The sequence below is a fragment of the Neofelis nebulosa genome, chromosome 12, assembly GCF_028018385.1.
Source record: "Neofelis nebulosa isolate mNeoNeb1 chromosome 12, mNeoNeb1.pri, whole genome shotgun sequence".
Classification (NCBI taxonomy): Eukaryota; Metazoa; Chordata; class Mammalia; order Carnivora; family Felidae; genus Neofelis; species Neofelis nebulosa.
Window position 1 is genome coordinate 89,697,461 of NC_080793.1, and position 20,662 is coordinate 89,718,122.

The following is a 20,662-nucleotide window of genomic DNA, read 5'->3' on the forward strand; positions in this document are numbered from 1 at the left end:
GATTCCTCCCACCGCTGCCGTCAGGGCCAACCTGGCCTCCAAACTCGGCCCCCGGCTCTGACGCCTGACGCTGTCTTCCAGGCGCCCCGGAGCCGAGGGGTTTCTGCCCCTGCAGACCCTCCCCTACAGCCGCCCAAGGTCAAGGTAGAGAGAGAGCAGGACGGGATGGGCGGAGCCAGATCCGGGGTGGGGTCTTCTGGGTTGTGTTCCTCTTTCCTTTGTTATGCAAACCGAAGGTGTGTGAGGAAGGGGGTCTGGAGTATACCACGTGGCCACCCTCCTCCCAGGGCTCCATTCCTTCTGGGAGCCAAAGCAGGCACTGGGGGAGAACATGCCGGGATCCTCCCCTTCCTCCCCCCGCCGCCCCCCCCCCCCCCCCCCCCCCGCCCCGCGGGGCACAGACAGAGGCCAGCTCCTCTCATGAGAAAAATTTAAAAAAAAACATATATTTTGGGAAAATAAAAATTGTGGTGGGAAGAAGCCATTAGCACATAGAGGATGTGCTAACCTGAGAAAAAACAGGTTTCTCTGCATATACTCAATTTTTTCTGGAAGAAAAGCTTTCCTACCAGGAAAGGCGTGAGAAGCACCCGCTGCTTGATGGGATGAGCCACATTTTTGAAGACTGCATACTGGGTGACGGTGGATGTGATCTGAGGCTCCTGCCACCATTGGCTTATGGTGGCAGGGCCCGCTTGGGGACCCTGGCTCCCTGGGTGGGAAGGTTGGCCTGCCATCCCTGTCTCTGGTTCGTTGGCTCTTGTTAGGACAGCTGTGGGACTTGGGGGTGGCCTGGTGATTGGAGGCTGTCTATCTCATCTCCCTCCTCTGGTCTGGGTAGGGGAACCCACTGGGCCCTGGAATTCTTTGTGCTGATTTACCTCTGAGGCATGAAGTCCTTGGTGGAGTCCCAGTTTCTCCACCAGGATCTGTCCCACAGTTGTCACAATCGTCTGAGTTTCAACAGCTTTGCCGCCCACAACCGATCTGCTTCTTACTGGTCCCAGGCCCTGGACAGTGGCTGATGCAGGATTGCCTTTTTGAAGGGGATCTTCCAGTCCTTTGCCTTTTTTATTGAGATGAAGACAATGCAGAAAGTACCTCATCTTTTTTCTAAAGTGGCTTTCTGGAAAAATCTGTCCCTTTTCTGGCACGGGCTGGAGGCATTTGCTCCCAAGGCTGTCTCCTGTTCCTCTAACCTGGGGAGGGTGGCTCAGCCTACTGGCTTGGGAAGCCCTCAGTTCTACAAACGCTTTTTCATTCCCTTCTAGTTTGGGACTCTTCTGGTCTTTTCTGTCACCAGTGGAGGCAGTCATCTTGCTCTGGCTCTTACGTGGCTCATCAGCTTTTGGTATACTGGGCTCCTGCTGCCCCTGGCTGCTTGGTCGGCTGGATATCAGGTCAGTTTCTGGCACCAGGGAAGCTGGTGTTTCCCTGCTGGAATATTGATCCTGGGAACCGGAGGGTGACTTCAAGATGTCTTCAGCAAGGAAAACATCAGTGTGAGAGTCTTGCAGGAGCACACCAGTGTCCAAGTCTTGGACAAGAATGCCGGTGGCAAAGTCTTGAAGGGCAATGTTACGGGGACAACCTTGAAGAAGTACACCAGTGGCACAGCCTTGAGGCTGACCCTCTGACTCTGCCTTCTCTTGGAGCCCAAACTTAATAGCCACCTTTGTTTTAAGGATTGGTTCCTTTGGCTCTTGGGCAACCAACTCTGTAGGTGGTGAGGGGCTTTTACTAGTCCCTGGAGACCCCAATCTGCTCCGATCCACATAACTGGTTTGACTGTTGGCCAGCACCCTGGGTCCTAAGATGACTCTCCAAGCAGGGGCCTTCTCAGCCTCCATCGTCTCCCTGGCCTCTTCAGCTCCTGAAGATTGGGACCAGGACTTCATCTCCAATATTGCTACCTTGTCTTGTGAAGCCTGAGCCCCCCCTTTCGCCCTTAGCTCATTCCTGGCTATTTCTGAACTTAGACTTGGCTCCAGATTGCCTTTCTTGGCCCCCATAACTGTCTCACTCTGAGGGGTTCTGTTTATGAGGCTGAGTGTGAAGGTCGGAGAAGGTGAGCTGCCCTCCTGTCCAGGTAAAGCGGCCTCTGAGGGCTCATGGCTGTCACCTGGTGAGGTCCCTTCCAGGGATTTCTGGATTTCCTCAGATGGGGGTGAGGGGGCAGGCAGGGAACTCCCTGAGGTGGGAACAGACTCTTCTGCTATCCCCTTTTCTCCCGGATAGGGCTGAGGAGGTTTTCCCAGGAACTTGTAGAACTTGGCTTTTGAGTGGGCCCCAGATACACAGGTGGCCAAGCAGGGAGATGGGGACCGGGGAAAGGGCAAGGGTTGAGCTTCATATGGCTTGAGATTTATGGACTCAAAGGCTCGGAGGGGTGGGCCCCACTTATGCTTCACCCGAAACCTTATGATGTGTGCTTCCAGCATCTGTTGAGTGAGTGAATTAAGGAAAGACAGCTCATGGGATGTGTTTACGCAGGGTTTCCGACCCTTCAAGGGTGCTAAATTTCTGATTTCCGTGTGAGTGTGGCACTTGGGCAAAATATGGTTGGCCACAAGCCAGGATCGACGTACACTCACGGGGATCAAACCCTCGCTGATCTGTCCCAATTTCTTGCGCAAATGAACTTTCAAGGTTTTTTCTACACGTTTCTTATCTGGGCTCCTAGCCAAGTATTTTCCTGAGTCCCTCTTCAAGGTCCTCATCAAGTATCTTTCTAAATCCTTCTCAGAGCTAGTTCCTGGAACCTTCACTGGGAAGTTGGCCGAGAACCTGGAGAGATCTGTTGGGATCCTTCTCAGACATCGCTGTAGACCCATACCAAAGTTGTCCTCTAGTTGAAACCTTGCTTGGCCCTTCCTACGGGAACTTCTAGGGTGTCTGGACCCGGTCCTCTGTGTGGCCTGGCTGCTTTTGGATTTAGATGCAAAGGACCTTGAGAGCCCCTGCTTGTCCTGTGCCTGACTCACCCCCGGGAATTCACCCTGAGGCCACATCCGGTCCAGAGACACTTGGACCCTGTGGGCCAGACTGCCCTGGTGTTTATCCTTGCTAAGCCTCCTTTGAAGGTTTTGCTTCTGGATATCACAGATGACAAAATCCCTGTGAAAGATGGAAACTGACTCGTGGGCCTCAGAGGCCTGGCTGTCCTGGAGAAGCTTAGGAGGGATACTGCTTAAGACTTTGGGAGGTATTTTCAGCACTAAGGGTAACGTCCTTTCCCCTTCTGGTTGCTTTTGCAACAAAGGCTGTTCCCGAGGTTGAATTTCAGTTGGAATAAAAGGTGGTGTCTTCTTCTGGGATGGAGGGCCAGATACCCCATAGGTCCTCATCTGGGGTGGAGGAGAAGGAGGTCTGATTGGGACAGAGGGTGCAAGGTGGGCCTGGGGCTGGGACACGGTTGGCGTGGAGGGTTGGGGCTGGATCCCACGGCAGGGCAAGGGTGGGGCAGGGGGAAACTGTGAAGATATTTGCTGCTGAATTAGAATTGGCAAGCAATTAGAGATAACATTGAACAAAACAGAGGGAACGTGTAGCTGAGAACTAGAGGCCAAGGCAGGGGCCTTGAGGGACTCACTGTGCAGAGAGGGGAGACCCCAGAAGAGCTGGCTGCATTTCTGCTGTGAGTTGCCCTCCAAGACCTTGGGGAATGACGGCCGCCGAGGACTGGGCAGCTTCTCGAGTTTGTTTTTCCGGTGCCAGAAGGATCGTGGGGTTGTGGTGTCCTGCTCAGCACCCAGCAACTTCCACAACGTCCCCCCAAAGTTCAAGGGGTTGTCTGAGTCCAACTGTTTCACAAGTGACCCATCCCTTTCTTTCTCCTTCCAAATCTTCTGTTCCGCCCTTTTGGTGATGAGTATCTCCAGCAGCTTCTGGACATCCGGGTTGACAAATGAGGGGTTACGAGTCTCTATCTGCCTTCTGGAGGGGCCACCCCAGGACAAAGCCTCTTTTGGGTGGCAGGTCAGGTGTTGTTGGTGGCACTCACGCTGTGCCCAGATGGGGAAGAACCAGGACTTGGTGCTTTCCCACCACCAGGACAAGGACAAGATGGGGTAGCTTGCATGGCCAAAGCCTGAGACGGCTGGAACGAGAGGTGCCAAATGGGAATTGCCTGGAGGTGAGTTCTCTGTGACTGTGTCGGCTGGGGTTCTCTTTAAGTTAGATTGGTCTTCTTGAGGTCCTACTGGTAGGATGGAGGCCAGGCGTGGAGGGTGTTGGTTGAGAGTGGGGGACGCCTGCGGGGCCGTGGGGGGCGCGGCATCTCTCACGGGCTCCCCGCGGGGCTGATGGGCTCCGGCAGGTGCTGCTTTGCCCGCGGCCCCAGGGGCTTCTTGCCCCCAGAGCTGATGAAGGCCTCCCTGGTCAGAGAGCCGCCCCAAGTGGCTGCGGGAGACACGAGGCACGCGCTGCAGCCCGGAGCAGACAGGGCCGGGCGTGACCATCCCCGCCCTCCGGGCCCCCGCACCCGCTTCCCAGTGCTCCCGCCGTCCCTCCCCCCGGGGCCCTATCCGATCTCCGTCCCCAGGGCTCCCCCCGCCCCCTGCAGCCCTGGGGTCCCACCAGAGGCTCTGAGAGGCCCACCTGGGAGAGAAAGGGCAAGATTCTTTACCTCTGCAGAAGGGAAACCAGGTCCCGAACGCCTTCCAGCTCCTGCAGGCAGTTTCTGTAAGCTGGAGACGGGAGACCCGGTCACAGAGCCGAAGGCGGGGTCCGGGGGTCTTACGGGAGGCGGGCGCGATGTCCCTTTAGGGGACACCTTTGGGGGATTAGACTCGGGAGCCCCGAACATCGGTGTCCGAGGCCACGTGGTCTCACGGTGACAACAAGACCCACGGTGGGGGTCGCTGTGTCCTTTACGGAGAGCTTCCCCACTCGTGACCTTGTGGGGGGAGAAAGGGCCGGGCCGCCTCCCCGAGGAAGCTGAGCAAAGTTCCACAACTTGGCCACAGCTGGAGCTGGAGGTCCCAGGCCCCTGCCCCTCGGGCTGGTTCTGGCCCAGAATCTGGGAGGCCTCGGGGTTCCGCCCTCCGTCCCGGGAGCCTCCCGGGGCTCTGTTTCCTGAGGGACGGACGCGGGTGTCCCGGAGACGGCGGGGCTGGGCGCTCGGAGCAGGAGGGACACTCGCCAGGGGCGCAGGGCTCAGCGGCGGCCCCTTACCTTTCAGGAGCTCGCTTTTCTTGCCTCTGGTGCTCCTTCGCCGTGGCGCCACCTGCTGCAGAGACGAGAGAACACGGGGTTGGGGGGACGGGACCCCCAGTCTGTCTCGCCTCTCTGGCTGCAGGTGCTCTGTGTTCGTGAACAGCGCGACTTCCTACATTCAACTCATGGGGCGGGGGTGTGGCTTTCTTTCCTGTTCCTCATTTGCAAAGTGGACAAAACTGCTCTCCGTTTTTCTACTTTGAAGAATGGACGCGCGGATTTTCGATGCGAGAAATCTCTCCGTCCCTGTTCCTCTGCTCGAGAAACGTTCCCAGACCTGCGGGTGCGTCTCAGCGCCTTGAGGAAGCACCTCGCTTCCCGAGCCCCGAGCCCCGCTGCCGCCCCTGCTCGAGGCCTCCCGGGCTCGGCGCCGCCCTCGATCGACCCCAACCGAGGCCAGCTCTCCTGAGACACCTGCCCCGGGAAGGTGGCTGCCGGCCCGGTGCCCAGCAGCCTGTCCTCCCCCGGGGGTGGAGCTCTGGGCCTCCAGTCCTCCGGTCACTGTGTTGGGGCCGCGGCCCAGGAGCCCTCTGCCACACCCGGCCTCCTGGCCCGAGACCTCCCGGGAGAAGCCCTCCTGCCCCTCTAACCCCTGCCTGGCCTGGCCTGGCCTGGCCTGGCCTGGCCTGGGACGATGGTGCTCTCTTCTTCCCCGAGAACACCCTTTCTGCTCTTTCCCAGCTCGGGAGTCTCCCCAGTGACTCGGAAAAGTGGAAACGATAATAGAAAAGAAGACGGAATCCTCCTCTCTGCTGGGTCCGGGCCAAGGTTCCTTGCCTTTCTGCTGCTTCTGCGTTTCCTTCGTGGTGCTGAGGATGTTGGATCAGTCTGGAAGCCAAAGATGAACAGGAGGAAGAACGACAGTCCACACAGGAAGCAGAAGATGGTCTGGGTTGTCCAGGAGGGGAGGCTGGAGCTCAGCCAACCAGCGCTAATGCTTCTCAGAGCGAAGAGAATATTCTCCATCTCCTTACTCGAAGCGTTAGTTCCTGATCCCACTACTGTCCTCGCGCAAGTGAGCGCTGAGCTTGTACTTGGGGACAAGAGCCCCAGGCTCACGTCACAGAGCCGTGGCCTGGTCACAAAGGGCCCCTGAGGGAGGGGGAGGGGACAGAAGAAGAGCAGGCTGGACCACAGCCCCTCCCCCCCCCAACCCTGTAGCTCCTCCTCTCCCCCCAGCTTCCACACTCCTCCCCTTGATAGGCACCAATCTCTTCTTTGCATCCATGAGTCTGAGTTTTGTTTTGTTTTGTTTGTTTGTTTGTCTTGGTTTTTGATTCCACATATAAGTGAAATCATGTGGTACTTGTCTGGCTTATTTCATTGAGCAGAATACGCCCTAGGTCTATCCATGTTGTCGCAAATGGCAAGATTTCATTATTTTTTATGGCTGAGTAGTATTCTAGTGTGTGTGTGTATGCAAGTGTGCATGTGTGTGTGTGCATGACATCTTTATCTGTTCATCCCAATACATATGGGTCATTTAAGGTCGATGTTTTCTTACTGATTTTCTGTGTGGATGACCTATCCATTGATGTAAATGACGTATTAAAGTCCTGTATTGTATCAGTCCTGTATTGTATAGTGTAATTATTGTATCACTGTCCCTTTCCCTCTTTAGGTCTGTAAATATGTGTTTTATACATTTTGGTGCTCCTGAGGTATGTCGATACGTATTTGTGTTTTTAAACAATGTTTTTTCTCAATTTTATTTATCTACTTTGAGAGAGAAAGCAGGGAGGGGCAAAGAGAGGGAGAGAAAGAATCCCAAGCAGGCTCCACGCTGTCAGCACAGAGCCCGATGTGGGGCTCGATCTCACAACCTGTGAGATCAGGACCTGAGCTGAAACCGAGTCTGATGTTTAACTGACTGATCCACCCAGGTGCCCTCATATTTGTGTTATGTCTTCTGGTTGGCTTGTGCCTTTTATCATTACGTAATGCCTTTCCTTGTTTTCTTTTAAAATATAGTCTTTCTTTCAAAGTCTATTTTGTCTGATAACAGAACAGACACACTGGTTTTCTTTTCACTTCCATTTGTGTGGAACATCTTTTTCTATTCTTTCCATTTCACATTTAGTCTCTGCGTGTCCTTGTTTCTGAAGTGACTCTCTTTTTCCCCCAATATGTAAAATTTATTGTCAAATTGGTTTCCATACAACACCCAGTGCTCATCCCAACAGGTGCCCTCCTCAATGCCCATCACCCACCCTCCCCTCCCTCCCGCCCTCCATCAACCCTCAGTTTGTTCTCAGTTTTTAAGAGTCTCTTATGCTTTGGCTCTTTCCCACTCTAACCTCTTTTGAAGTGACTCTTCTATAGGCAGCGTGGAGCTGAGTCCTGTTTGTTGTTTGTTTTTTTTTAAATTTATTCTGCCAGTCTATGGCTTTTGATTGGAGAATTTAGTGCGTTTACATCAAAGTAATTGTTGATAGGTATATACTATTGCCATTTTGGTTTTTCCTGGCTCTTTCTGTACTTCCTCTCTGTTCTTTCTCTCTTTTTCTTTTTCTCTCTTCCCTTGTGATATGATGTCTTTCTTTAGTGCTACACTTAGATTCCCTTCTCATTTTCTTTTATATATTTACTACAGTTACTTTCCTGTGGTTACTATGAGTGTCACCTATAACACCTTACGCATATAATCATCTGTTTTATGTTGCCACTAACTTAAATGTGAACATATTTTAAGGATCTGCATTTTTACTTCTTTCCCCACACGTTTAATGCTTTTGATGTCACATTTACCTCTTTTTATTTTATGGATCTCTTAAATAAGTATTGTAGTCCTTGTTAATCTTACTATTTTCATCTTTTAACATTCATACTAGCTTTATAAGTAATTTATTCACTATCTTTGCTGTGTATATACTATATATTATCTTTCTGTTAAGAATTTAACATATTTTCTTGTTATTAACTATGCCATTACTTTTCAGTTTAAATAAAAGTCCCTTAAACATCTCTTGTTAGGCCAGTTTAGCGGTAATGAACTCCTTTATTGTTGCTTATTTGGAAAACTCTAAATCTCCCTATTAATTCTGAATAATAACCTTGTTGGGTAGAGTATTCTTGGTTGGAAGATTTTTTTTCTTTCTGCACTTTGAATATGTCATGCTACTCTCTCTTCTGGCCTACAGAATTTGTGCTGAATAATCTGCTGATAGTGTAATGGGGTTTCCCTGGTGCACAATTTTTTTTTTTTTTTTGCTGCTTTTTATATTCTTTCTAACTTTTGACATTCTACTTATAATGTGTCTTGCCGTTGGGCTCTTTTTTTATATTTGAAACTCCCTGTGGTTCCTGGACCTGGATGTGTGTGTTCTTCTCCAGGTCAGGAAAGTTTTCAGCCGTGATTTCTTCAAATGAGTTTTTGGCACCTTTCTCTCTCTCTCCTCCTTTTGGGACCCCTTTAATTTGAACATTATTTTGCTTGATGTTGTCCCACAGGTTTCTTAAGTTATCTTTAATGTATATATTTTTAATGTTTGTTTATTTTTGAGAGAGAGAGAGAGAGAGAGAGAGAGAGAGAGAGAGAGAGAGAAACAGAACATGAGCAGGGGAGAGGCAGAGAGAGAGGGAGACACAGAATCCAAAGCAGGCTCCAGACTCTGAGATGTCAGCACAGAGCCCCATGCAGGGCTCAAACTCATGAACTGCAAGATCATGGCCCGAGCCAAAGTCAGATGCTTAACCAACTGAGCCACCCAGGTGCCCAGTTATCTTTAATATTTTAAATTCGTTTCTCATTTTGCCACGCTAGCTGGGTGAATTTTAATGCTTTGTCTTCCAGCTCTCAGACCCTATTTTCTGTTTCATCCAGTCTACTGTTGAACCTCTGTAGTGTACTTTTCAGTTTAATTATTGTATTCTTCAACTCTGTGACTTCTACTTGGTACCTTCTCACACTTCCTATTTCTGTTGAAGTACCCACTGTGTTCATGCATTCTTCTCCTAGGTTTGATGAGCATCTTTATGACCAGTAAATTGGAGTCATTACATGTAGATTACTTATCTCCATATCATTAAGGTTTTTCTGAAGTTTTATCTTATTCTGTTATTTGGAACATATTTCTCCATTTCCTCGTTTTACTGGACTTTCTGTGTTTCCCTATATTTGGCAAAACAACAACTTTTCAGTCTTGAAGGAGTTGCCACGTGTAAAGATGAATTTTCTCGCTCACCCTTGTCCTAGTTCTTGGTTGTTTCCTACCTTTTGTCATTGTCTAAACAGGCAGATTTATTTTGATATGCTGCCACTGTTGAGGGGGTGCCAAGATCTGGCAATGTTCCAAGGAGAGGAATCTAATTTAACCCTTAGTTTCAGGCTGATTGGAAGCCAGACCCTCAGGCAGAAGCTTTTAAAGTGTGAATATATTTATAGTCCTGTAGGGCCACAATCATAAACCCAGCTGGACTCCAGATTGGGGAACCTGGAGGTGTCCCTGGGTGACAGTTTAAAACATCAGGGCCCTAGATAAATGTATAAGGTCCTTTCTGGGATGTTTGGCAGAGCTATAGTGAGGCCATGGGGTGCCCAGGGATGGTGTCTACCCGCTTCTATTCCCTGGGAGTCTGAGAAACCTGAAGCTTGTCCCTCAGGTTGAAGGGTAAGTAAATCGGTCTTTTTCACAGGAAGACCGGGGGTGTGTTTCTGTCGTCTGTGCAGTGCCCTGGGGCAGTTGACCTGCCAAGGAGTGTCTTTCCAATTGTTATAGTCCCCTGGAGCCTAGCAGTGCTGACTCCCTTGGCCACCAGGGCCATGCAAACAAGGGGCATCTCTTGTGTGGTTTGCACATGCCTACTGGCTTTAGCAAGGCAGCTGGTATGTGTAGGGGGCAAAGCACGCTCTCTGGCTTCAGAAAGAGAACAGGAAAATGCCTTGAATGTATGCACTCATGGCTTTCAGCAATGCTGCAAAAGATTGCCCTGTTCCAGGTCCCAGGCTGGGGGCAGGAAAATGCCACGACTCATCCTGCTAACCTGCCTTAGTCAGGGAGTGAACTAGCCCTAGTCATGCACAGGTGTGCCCACCTGTGCCAGCAGAGTAGGTGGAAAGCCCGCAAAAGGTGTTTGCCAGAGCCTCCAGAGAGGCCTCTGACTCTCCGCTGCCCCTCCGGCAGATACCCTCAGGTGAGCAAGGGTCTCAGAGACTTTGATGTACAGTCTAGGCGCTTTTAAAATTGGTGCTTTTTTACAGGCTCCCCCGGTGAGTGAGACCGAACAGGAGCCATTTAAAAGGAGAATCTCTGTTTCTTGTAGCACTTGGGTTCCTGGGATGGCAGCCTCCATGGTTTTCTAAGCCAGGCATCTTTGGGAGTTCATCTCTCTGCTGCAGATCACAAGGGTTGGGGTGCCTGATGTCAGGCACCAACCCCTCACTCTTCCAGAAGAAGCACTAGACTGGTGAGATCCCTCCCTATCGTGTGTTGGGACACTGGGGGTTGAGGTTTTTTTTGGTGTGAAGACCTATGTCTCTGCCTCTCCTACATGTCTCGAGATTCTTTTATCCTTTGTTGTGGGGAAGCAGTTCATCTAGATTTCACATCTTTTTCACAGAGAAATTACCCATACATAGCTGTAGATTTGGTGTGTCTGTAGGAGGAGATCAGTTTAGGGTCTTTCTTTGCTGCCATATTGGATCCCTTCCCAGAATACATTTTTATAGTGTCTTTAAAAAAAAAAAAGTTTGTTGACTTCACTCATCTGAGGACTTTAAGATACAAAACAGCTGAACATAAGGGAAGGGAAGCAAAAATAATATAAAAACAGGGAGGGGGACAAAACGTAAGAGACTCTTAAATGTGGAGAACAAACAGAGCATTACTGGAGGGGTTTGTGGGAGGGGGGTGGGCTAAATGGTTAAGGGGCATGAAGGAATCTACTCCTGAAATCATTGTTGCACTATATGCTAAGTTGGATGTAAATTTAAAAAATAAATAAAATATAATAAGATAAAATAAAATGAAAAGTTTATTTTTGAAAGAGAGAGAGAGAGAGAGAGAGAGAGAGAGAGAGAGAGACTGAGAATTCCAAGCAGACTCCATGCTGTCAGTGTAGAGTCTGACAAGGGACTCAAACCCACGACCTCTGAGATCATGACCTAAGCCGGAATCAAGAGTTGGATGCTTAGCCAACTGAGCCACCCAGGCGCCCCAACATTTTTATAGTATTTTTCTATCGTACAAGACAGTACATTTCCATGCTAGTTCATCAGCATCTATGAGGTGTATTGTGTAATGGATTTTTCCTAAGGTTGTTGTTCATATCTATGAGATAGTGTTAGTTTTACTCTTCCTGACCTGTTTCAACCTTTCCACCTCTCTTGAGTCCTAAATGCATGTTGCCTTTATTCCTAAGATCCTGGGAGTGTGCCCAGTTTAAAAGCCTTTATTTTTTTGCCATTGATATTTACTGTTATGCCTTGGCATGGGGCTGATTGATGAGGGTGTTGCATGAACATTCCCCCTGCTTGTTAACTACACTTTATGGGAGTAATGTGAGCTTTCTGCTTTTGGTAATTTACTATATTCTCCACTGAGGACAAAGTAGGGAGTGAGCATATTGCTGTAAGGCCAAAGAGCATGATTGATAGTGCGGATGTAAAACAAGCCAAGAGCCATGGTCCGTGTGTGTAATAGGTTTTGTGAGTGAGGCAGAAATGGGATGGAGGCAGAGGGAGAGAACTGAAGTGATGCTAAGAAGTAATCTCTCTATTTTTATCTTCTTTAATGGCACCAGCCTGGATCAAAACATTTCAAAGCACACAGAACCAATGAGTCAGAAATTATATTGTAATTATACACCCATTATTCTCATATGAGCTCTTGGATCATGATTTATCAGAGATTTTTCTGGACATTTTTATGGATAAATGGAAAGGTGTTTTTGACAGATATCAGTCTAGCAAATGACTTCAGAGACATAGAGAGCTGGCAAGAGCATTGCTGGAAATTAATTACTTTTTGCAAGCTCATCAGAGAACTGAGATTACAGAAAAACAAGCAACATGAAATCTAAAAAGTGACGGGCATCCACGGGAAGAAATAAGAGCTCAGCATCACTTAGGACAGACGCAGACTGAATAAGCTATAAGCTCAAACAAAGGTTAAACTAGAAAATTCTTAACAAATTTTTATTTGTTAAAATAAAACACAAATCCTGGGTCATATCTCAAAGAATAAAATAAATGTCCATGCATCCATATAAATATAAATTATTGACCATAAAAATAAATAACAGAGGGCGCCTGGGTGGCGCAGTCGGTTAAGCGTCCGACTTCAGCCAGGTCACGATCTCGCGGTCCGTGAGTTCGAGCCCCGCATCGGGCTCTGGGCTGATGGCTTGGAGCCTGGAGCCTGTTTCCGCTTCTGTGTCTCCCTCTCTCTCTGCCCCTCCCCGTTCATGCTCTGTCTCTCTCTGTCCCAAAAAAAATAAATAAAAAACGTTGAAAAAAAATAAATAAATAAATAACAGAAAAATTATTAATAATACAGATGCAAATATTCCTGACTCAAAGAAGTAGAGCTTAACTCCCTTCCTCTTGAGTGTGCACTGGATTTAGTGATTGGCTTCTAATTGATAGATACTTTTGAGAAAAGAAAATGTAGCTTTATAGAGGAGAAGTCTGGCGGGCACCACCAAGACCCACGATCAAGCTAACACCCCCGGTGGTTAGTCATGTTGACGTCATGTACCCCTTGGGGGTTCTCACCTTCGTGCCACACTTGGTCGAAACCATAGCCTCAGTCTAATCAATGGAAAGTATCAGAAAAATCTAAGGGAGAGAACTTCAAACGGAAAAAGTCATGAAAAACAAGGAAAGGCTGTGAGAGTATCACTGATTAAGGATGACTAAGCTGATACATAACGAAATTCTATGCGTTATCCTTATTTGGATTCTGGGAGAGAAAAAGGACATTAGTGGAAAAACTGGTGAAATCTGAATAAAATCTGTAGTTTAGTTAACAGTATAGTACCAATGTTGATTTCTTAGTATTACCGATGTTCCATGGTTATATGAGATGTTAATATTAAGGGAAGCAACTTCTAGAAGTCATCGCTTTTATCCTTACAATAAGAAAATTCTGGACAGGTTGGAAATCAATAGCTTTTCTCGGACTCATCAGAGAACCAAGGCTTCAAGGCTAATTGCTACCCGCAAGGCTGGAGAGACAGGCACAGGCAGAAAGCTAGGAACTGAGACCTGCTTGCTGCTTCCTGAGCTCTGTGGCAGGCACCACTGTAGCCCTGTACTGCTAGGAAGACTTAAATGATAATTCTGACAAATCGCTGGAGGCTGTGCGACTCATTGAGAATGAGAAAATCCTGGAGGCCACAGTCTTGGGGCTTCTCCGTCAGGACTCTTATAGGCTCTCATGGTGAAGAGTGAGATGCCCTGGTGGCTCTGGAGGGGGCTGAATGCAAGGAGGAGGTGGTGGGAGACAGGAATTGTTTGGAAACGTGAGCAGAGCTTTCTATAGAGCAGAAGGATACTCTCCAGGAGAAAGAACTTGGCCAGAGTGCATTTCTGAAATCTTATCCCAGTTAGGGACTAAATAATCCCCCACTTCAGCCCTCTGCGTCCTTCCTTTCTCATGTAGGGGGGTGGGTGGGTAAAAGACATCGACAGGTGATAGAGCTTCAAGAAATAGATAGGGAATGCTGCAGTTACGGAAAGGAGCGGGGGCACAGGCAGAGAGATATGTCCCTGCAGCAGAGTCACAAAAATCTGTGAAGGTCACAGCCCCAGACAGAGGCCCACTATAGACTGGGACTCCCTGGCAAGTTCTAGAATGCTTTCTCTCCCTGAAAGTCTGCCATGACACCAACAACCTGCCATGACACCAAAGCCTACCATGACACCAACAGTCTACCATGACACCAATCTAGTAAGAGTGAATTATAGCCAAAAGAACAGGAAGACAAAGATTCTCTCTGAAGAAGAGTACTTAGGGAAGCCCAAAGTCAAGAGGGGAGACAAGAACAAGAACACTAGAGGCATTTGAAACCTCTGGCACCAACATTATCGCAAACATTAAACATGACCAAACTGATAAAGATTAGAAAGTTGGATCTACATAAAGGAGGAGCTTCCGGGAAGGAAGGAATGAAGGTAAAATGGAATCCTTGAGTTTTCTGATTAATTGATTTCTAAAAGATAACTGTTTAAAGTGACAATACTAACAATGTGTTATGTAGTTACAGAATCTGGATCAGTGAAACGAATGACAAGGATGTCCCAGGGAGGAGGGGAAAGAACTGGCAACACTCTGTTATAAGGTCCCTGCGCTACACATGAAATGGTGTAATGTTATTTCAAGGTGGCTTTAGATTACTTAAAAATATGTGTTGTAAACTCAAGGCCAACCTCAAAAACTATAAGGAAGGAATTATAAATTATACCATAAGTTAGGAACTAAAATAGAAATATTAGGAGAAATTGGGAACTTTGTACAGGGAATTGTGTGCATTTTTCTGCATCTTTGCTAGTGTCCTAAAGTTATCCCCCCAGATAGTAGGAGTTCAAAATGTTCCTGAAGTATAACTGCTTAATTATGAAATTGTTTCTTAAATAAATTGATGGTGCATCTCTCTCTCTCTATCTTTAAAAAATTTTTTAAATGTTTTATTTATTCTTGAGAGAGAGAGAGAGACAGAGCATGAGTGAGGGAGGGGCAGAGCAAGAGAGGGACACAGAATCCGAAGCAGGCTCCTGGCTCTGAGCTGTCAGCACAGAGCCCGACATGGGGCTCGAACTCACGGACCACGAGATCATGACCTGAGCCGAAGTCGGACGCTCAACTGACTGAGCACCCCCCAGGCGCGCCTCTGATGGTGCATCTCTTGACCTCAGTTCTAAGATCGGTTGTTTTAGAGACCTGGAGATCAGGCATCTGAAAAGAGGGGTGCCATAGATGAAAAAGAGAAATACTAATATAAAATGTTACGCTAAGTAAAGAGACTGTAGCCTCTCTGTACCATGTAAAACTGAAGAGACAAAAAGCACATAAAATTAAAATTATGCTTAGTAATTAATTTTCAGTATTTTATCTTGTTTATAAGTGACTTGGGTACCCAAAGAATACTATTTTTTAAAAAGTTTTATTTATTTCTTTCAAGAGAGAGAGGGGAACAGGGGAGGGGCTGAGAGAGAGGGAGAGAGAGAATCCCAGGCTCCGCACTGTCAGTGCAGATGTGGGGATAGAACCCGATGTGGGGTTCTATCTCATGAACCGTGAGATCATGACCTGAGCCTAAACCAAGAGTCAGACTCTTAACCACCTGAGCCACCCAGGCACCCTTCCACAGGATACTATCAGCTCAGTTTAGCATAAGTTTAAGGTTTTAAGTTATCTAAAGAGATTGGAAACTATTTTCATACTACGAATCGTAAGTACTGTTGAAATAAGTTTGGTCGGAAGAATGGTTCAATTTGGTTAAACACAAACGCACATTTTTAATAATCTGAAGCATCTGGTAGCTACAATGCTGGTTTATTTAACCCAGAAAACTTTATTTTTTGTTGTTTGAAAAGATTTATTATTATTATTGTTATTGTTATTTTATTGCTCTCTGCAAAGCCTGATGACCTGAGCTGAAATCAAGAGTTGGAAACTCAACTGACCGAGCCACCCAGGTGCCCCTAATCAGGAAACCTTTGTAAGTTTAGGGGAAATACGTCCGAATAGAATAAAAACGCATGACACTGAAAACGTAGCCATTTTTATTCAACCAACAATATCAAACTAGTCCTGTTTGCCAAAGATTTACATAAATTAGGTGAACTTGAATTTTAAACACTCTTTGAGTTAGTTTCATTAGAGTACTTCTTTTTAAAGTATATGAAAATATCAGAAGCTCAGTTCCCTGAATTTCTCAGAACTCTAGTGTGAAGTGTTCATCTTTAGAGAAATCAGAGAAGAAGTCCTTTTAAGAAATTTATGTTCTAATTTTGTAATACCATCCAAAGGTAGGTAACTATCGTGTATTCACAGACATGAAAACATACAGACAGACACAAACAGAGAGCTTGAATTCTAAAACTTCAGCCATGCATCACACAAAAGCACAGAAATAAGAGCACAAGATCCCCATTTCTGGTTGTGCAAAAGATCTGGTTGTCATCATTGCCGTAAATATTTGTGGAGGAGATCTTTGAGATTTCCTTTGCCCTGATGCATAGTCTTATGAAGGCTGTGGACTAAATTTTGGGCGAAGGGCCCCGAAGAGACCCAGTGGACAATCTGGATGTCTCCAAAACCCATCCGAGTGGCAAAACTTCCCGCCTCATCCTTCCAATGGGCTTTTCAGCCCCAGATGTTGGCAGCTGTTGTGTTTTAGATTAGTTAAGTTTCTGTTTCTACAGAAGGTTGAGCAGGGGACAGAGTGTCGTAGTAGAGGAAGAATTTCCTTGGAAAGGGGCTATATTAGTATATTTGTCAGTCAAGGAGTTTCTTTGGCTTTGGGAGGTCTGGCTTCTAATGTGAGCTTTGATTTTGCAAATTTGGTTTTGATATTTTATAGTGAGTCTTCTAACAGTGACTTGGGTTCTATTTTTGATGGGTCTTCTTACACTGTCATTGAACAGTGTTTTCTGTTAAAGGGGGCAGAGGGGTAGTGACAGGAATAAAGGGAGGTCAAATTGTCAATAAGAGTCATTCAAGGGCCAAAGTGCATAGGCATTGAGTCGGGACTGGAGGGTGAGGCCATCAGGAGAGGAAGGAATACCGATGTTCCAATTGGAAAGCTGTTCTCCTTCCAGAAGGTTTACTGTGGCCATGAGACTAAACAGAAAACCATGCTGGGTAGTAAGAGATTTCCAGTGGGATAGGAAGAGGTTTGGATAAAGGCATGTAACATGGTAGACATCACCGATGCATGTCATTTCTAGAATTCTCTGCACCTCCTTGGACTGAGTGGCCTCTGTTAGAGAAACCTATAGGGATTTGTATTTCTATTTTCCTACACAGAAGGCCAACCCAATATAGATGTTGTACCCTTCTAGTACAACAATGAGTGAGACATTCCACTTCTTTCCTATTATAAATTATGTAAACTGAACATTGCAAAGGGAGGGATAAAGGATCAGTCTCTTGCTTAAGCTTGGCCTCTTATCGGAAGCCAGTTGTGTCTTTCTGCTTTAATGGGATATGCTGTTAATAGGAATAAAGTAACAAGGCAAATGAGTCTGAGAGGTCTGAGCATCACATAATAAACACTGAAGGAGGGCTGATTTCCACAATCTTATGTCAGCATCACTAGGCACAGAATGTTCTAGATACACATGAGTGATTAGGGACCGCTGGGTCAGGGTAGCGATCATTTTATGTGAAGTCCAAATAAATAATGAGTATGTGTTCATGCAGAAGAAATCCTGTTTACAGTAAGCTAATTAAGGATGCCCTAGGATGGGAACACAAAAGAGAATCACTGTACTTATAGATAATGGAGACTACAGAATAGTGACATATGTCTCTATATCAGTTTAATTTGTAAATTAAACAAATGTGAAGTTTAAAGTGTTCTTTACATTTTTATTTTTAGAAAGAGAGAGAGAGAGTGCAAGCGGGAGAGAGGGGCAGAGGGAGAGAGAGAATCTCAGGCAGTCTCCACGCTCGGTGAGGAGCTCGACTTGGAGTTTGATCCCACGACTGTGAGATCGTGACCTGAGCCAAAATCAAGATTTGGACGCTCAATCAGCTGAGCCATCCAGGCTTCCCAATGTGAAATTTTTACTTGTTTGTAAACAAAGCAAAGTTTCGGAAAAAAAATCCCTTGAGCCAGACACATAATTCTTACTTGATTTCAATATCATTAGGAACAGCAGTGCGATACTCTTAAACATCCTAATTGACAGGCAAGCACATAGAAGTCCAGATGTGTTCATGATATTTCATTGTCACGCAGACACCGAAGACTGTAGGCATCTTGGTATGGTGAGTTTACTAGATTTATATTTCTTAGTGAGGCACCCGTGGAGGTACGCTTTTCAGCTCTCCCTTTCAAAAGAACGTATTGTGACATATTGTAAGGGGCAGTAGGGGCAGTAGGGACAGCAGGGACAGCCCCCAGCTGCTGCATCTCTGGGACTGTTGGGATCCCCCCCAGGCCTTCGAACTGGGGCCATGCTCTCCCGCAGACTTCTCCCAGCCAGTGACTGGATGGCAGAGTGGGGCCCTCCCTACCTGGTGTGGGATTCCCCCAGTGGGCAACCTTTGCTCTGGAGCTCCCCAGCCTGGCCAAGGCTTTCTCAGAGCTGCACCGAAGTCCGAGGCTCTTCTTGCTTGATCCTGCCTCTTCCCCTGTCTGGTCTCTCAAGTGTCCTGCATCGCAGTTGGAATGCTCTCCCCTTCTACTGCTGCTTCTTTATTCACCACGAGCATTTCCCGGGCAAATCACTTGTGATTCTGATTCCATCTTGGTATCTGTTTCCAAAAGAGTCCAAAGTGACCCACAAAGTTTTCCCTTGGGCTCTTCTAGACTCCATCGTGGGTCCTTTTAGTGAATGGTGATACTCAACTCAGCGTAACATTCAAGGCAGGAAGGCCGGGATTGGTTTCCACCCCAGATAGTGAGTGGTTCATTGTAGCGACATATAATAAAACTTGGGGAACGATAGGAGGCATCTCCAAAGGGCTGGAAATGCTTCATTGAGATTTGATGCAGACAAGGCATTGCCTCCCAAAACCGTGCAGATCTTAAATTCGACAGACCTATATATATATATATATATATATATGTGTGTGTGTGTGTGTGTGTGTGTGTGTGTGTGTATTTTTTTTTTTTAATTTTCCAAATCTAGAAAGACCTTAATGATTCTCTTAAGCTTAAAATATTTGCATGACTCACGCCAGGTTAATTCTTCTCAAGGATTTTTAAACTTTGCTTTTACGTGTGATTTTCCTTTTCTTAAGATGCAAAGTAAATCAGATCCTAATTGAGAGAATAGACACCGTGTACGTCTTCCGACCCACCCCCTTTTATACCCTAAGCGTTGTTTCCTCTCCAACACCATCTGTTTGGTCTAGCTGAGCACCTTCTGGCCAGGTCTCTAACTCATTAGCTAAGAATCCTTAGTTACGGCACTTAAAAGGGAGGTTTTGCTAGAAACCACTGCTGCTGTCTGCAGCCCCCTGTACCTGGCACAGCCCGTGTTGTCACTCCTGTCTACACAGATGACCCGCCACAGGAGACACCCCCATTTTCTTCCGATCCTTCCACGTGAGGTAGCCCTTCCCACCTTTTCCCCCTTGGTTTGTCTAACTAAAATTATTTTTCTTTCTTTGCTGCCTTAGGAGTTAAGGAAATGCAGATTAAAACACAGATACCATTTCTCAACCACAAATTGGACACAATTAAAAAAACTGACACCATCAACTGTACGTGGTGGCATAGAGCCCCTGAGTCACATGTTTTACTTATTTATTTTTGAGAGAGAGAGAGAGAGAGACATAGGTAGAGAGAGAGGGGGACACAGGATGTGAAGCCGGGTCCATGCTGACAGCAGCCAGCCAGATGCAGGGCTCGAACCCACGAACTGTGAGATCCTGACCTGAGCGGAAGTCAGACACTTAGCTGACTGAGCCACCCAGGTGCCTCTAGTCTTGTAACTGATGGTGGGGATGTAACCACTTTGGAAAACAGTTTGTTGTGACTTAGTATATGTGAACACGTGGAAACCTTTGGACACCGCAGTTGTACTGAATACAACCTAGAGAAATTCCAGCCCCGGGATCCCAAAGCCTAAGAATATTCATAGCGGTTTTCACTGTGATATCAAAAATGGGAGGAAAAAACCCAATCCGATCAACTAGAAGGGATACATTTGCTTGACATAGTTTTATGATGGGATACGATAAAGCAATGACCGTAGGCCACGATGAAACTTTGTAGGAGTTAGTATTATAAACATGATATTGAGAGGTGCCTGGGGGGCTCAGGTGGTTAAGCGTCCCACTCTTGATTTCTGCTCAGTCATGATCTCAGGGTTTATGGGATTGAGCCCTGCATCAGGCTTTGTGCTGACACCCCAGATCCTGCTTGCGATTCTCTCTCTCTCCCTCTCTCTCTCTCTGCCCCTCACCCCCTTAAAGAAAGAAATAAACTTAAAAAAAAAATAAACGTAATATCGAACCGAAAATCAAGTTGAAGAATATACACAGTACGATTCCACTTATTTGAAGTTCAAAAATATGCAAATCAAAGCACTGTCTTATTTAGCTGTATATTCATATCAAATAAACTATAAAGAAGAACAATGGAGTTAACAGCAGAATGGGGACCGATCCAGGCCCACAAAGACACAAGTGGGTTTTCTTTCCTAGGTGGAGTGGTTACACTGGGCGTTCATTTATTTTTATTCCTTATGTCTTCTGCATAACTTACACACGCATCATTTTGCAAGTTTTAAGAGATAAAGCAAAATAGCGATGTCAACAAAAAA

General features: G+C 46.7%; 1 protein-coding gene across 1 annotated transcript in view; it reads right to left on the reverse strand.

The window, feature by feature from the left end:
• Nucleotides 1-426: 426 nt before the first annotated feature.
• LOC131490785 (spermatogenesis-associated protein 31E1-like) overlaps nucleotides 427-20,662 on the reverse strand; it is a 33,428-nt gene continuing 13,192 nt past the window's right edge. Inside the window, exons 4-7 of the mRNA XM_058693238.1 lie at nucleotides 5,495-6,026; nucleotides 5,176-5,329; nucleotides 4,628-4,688; nucleotides 427-4,401 (exon numbers count right to left, since the gene is read on the reverse strand). Of these exons, the coding sequence (XP_058549221.1) occupies nucleotides 816-4,401; nucleotides 4,628-4,688; nucleotides 5,176-5,329; nucleotides 5,495-6,026 (4,333 nt within the window). The 3' untranslated portion in view covers nucleotides 427-815. The remainder of the gene's footprint in view (nucleotides 4,402-4,627; nucleotides 4,689-5,175; nucleotides 5,330-5,494; nucleotides 6,027-20,662) is intronic.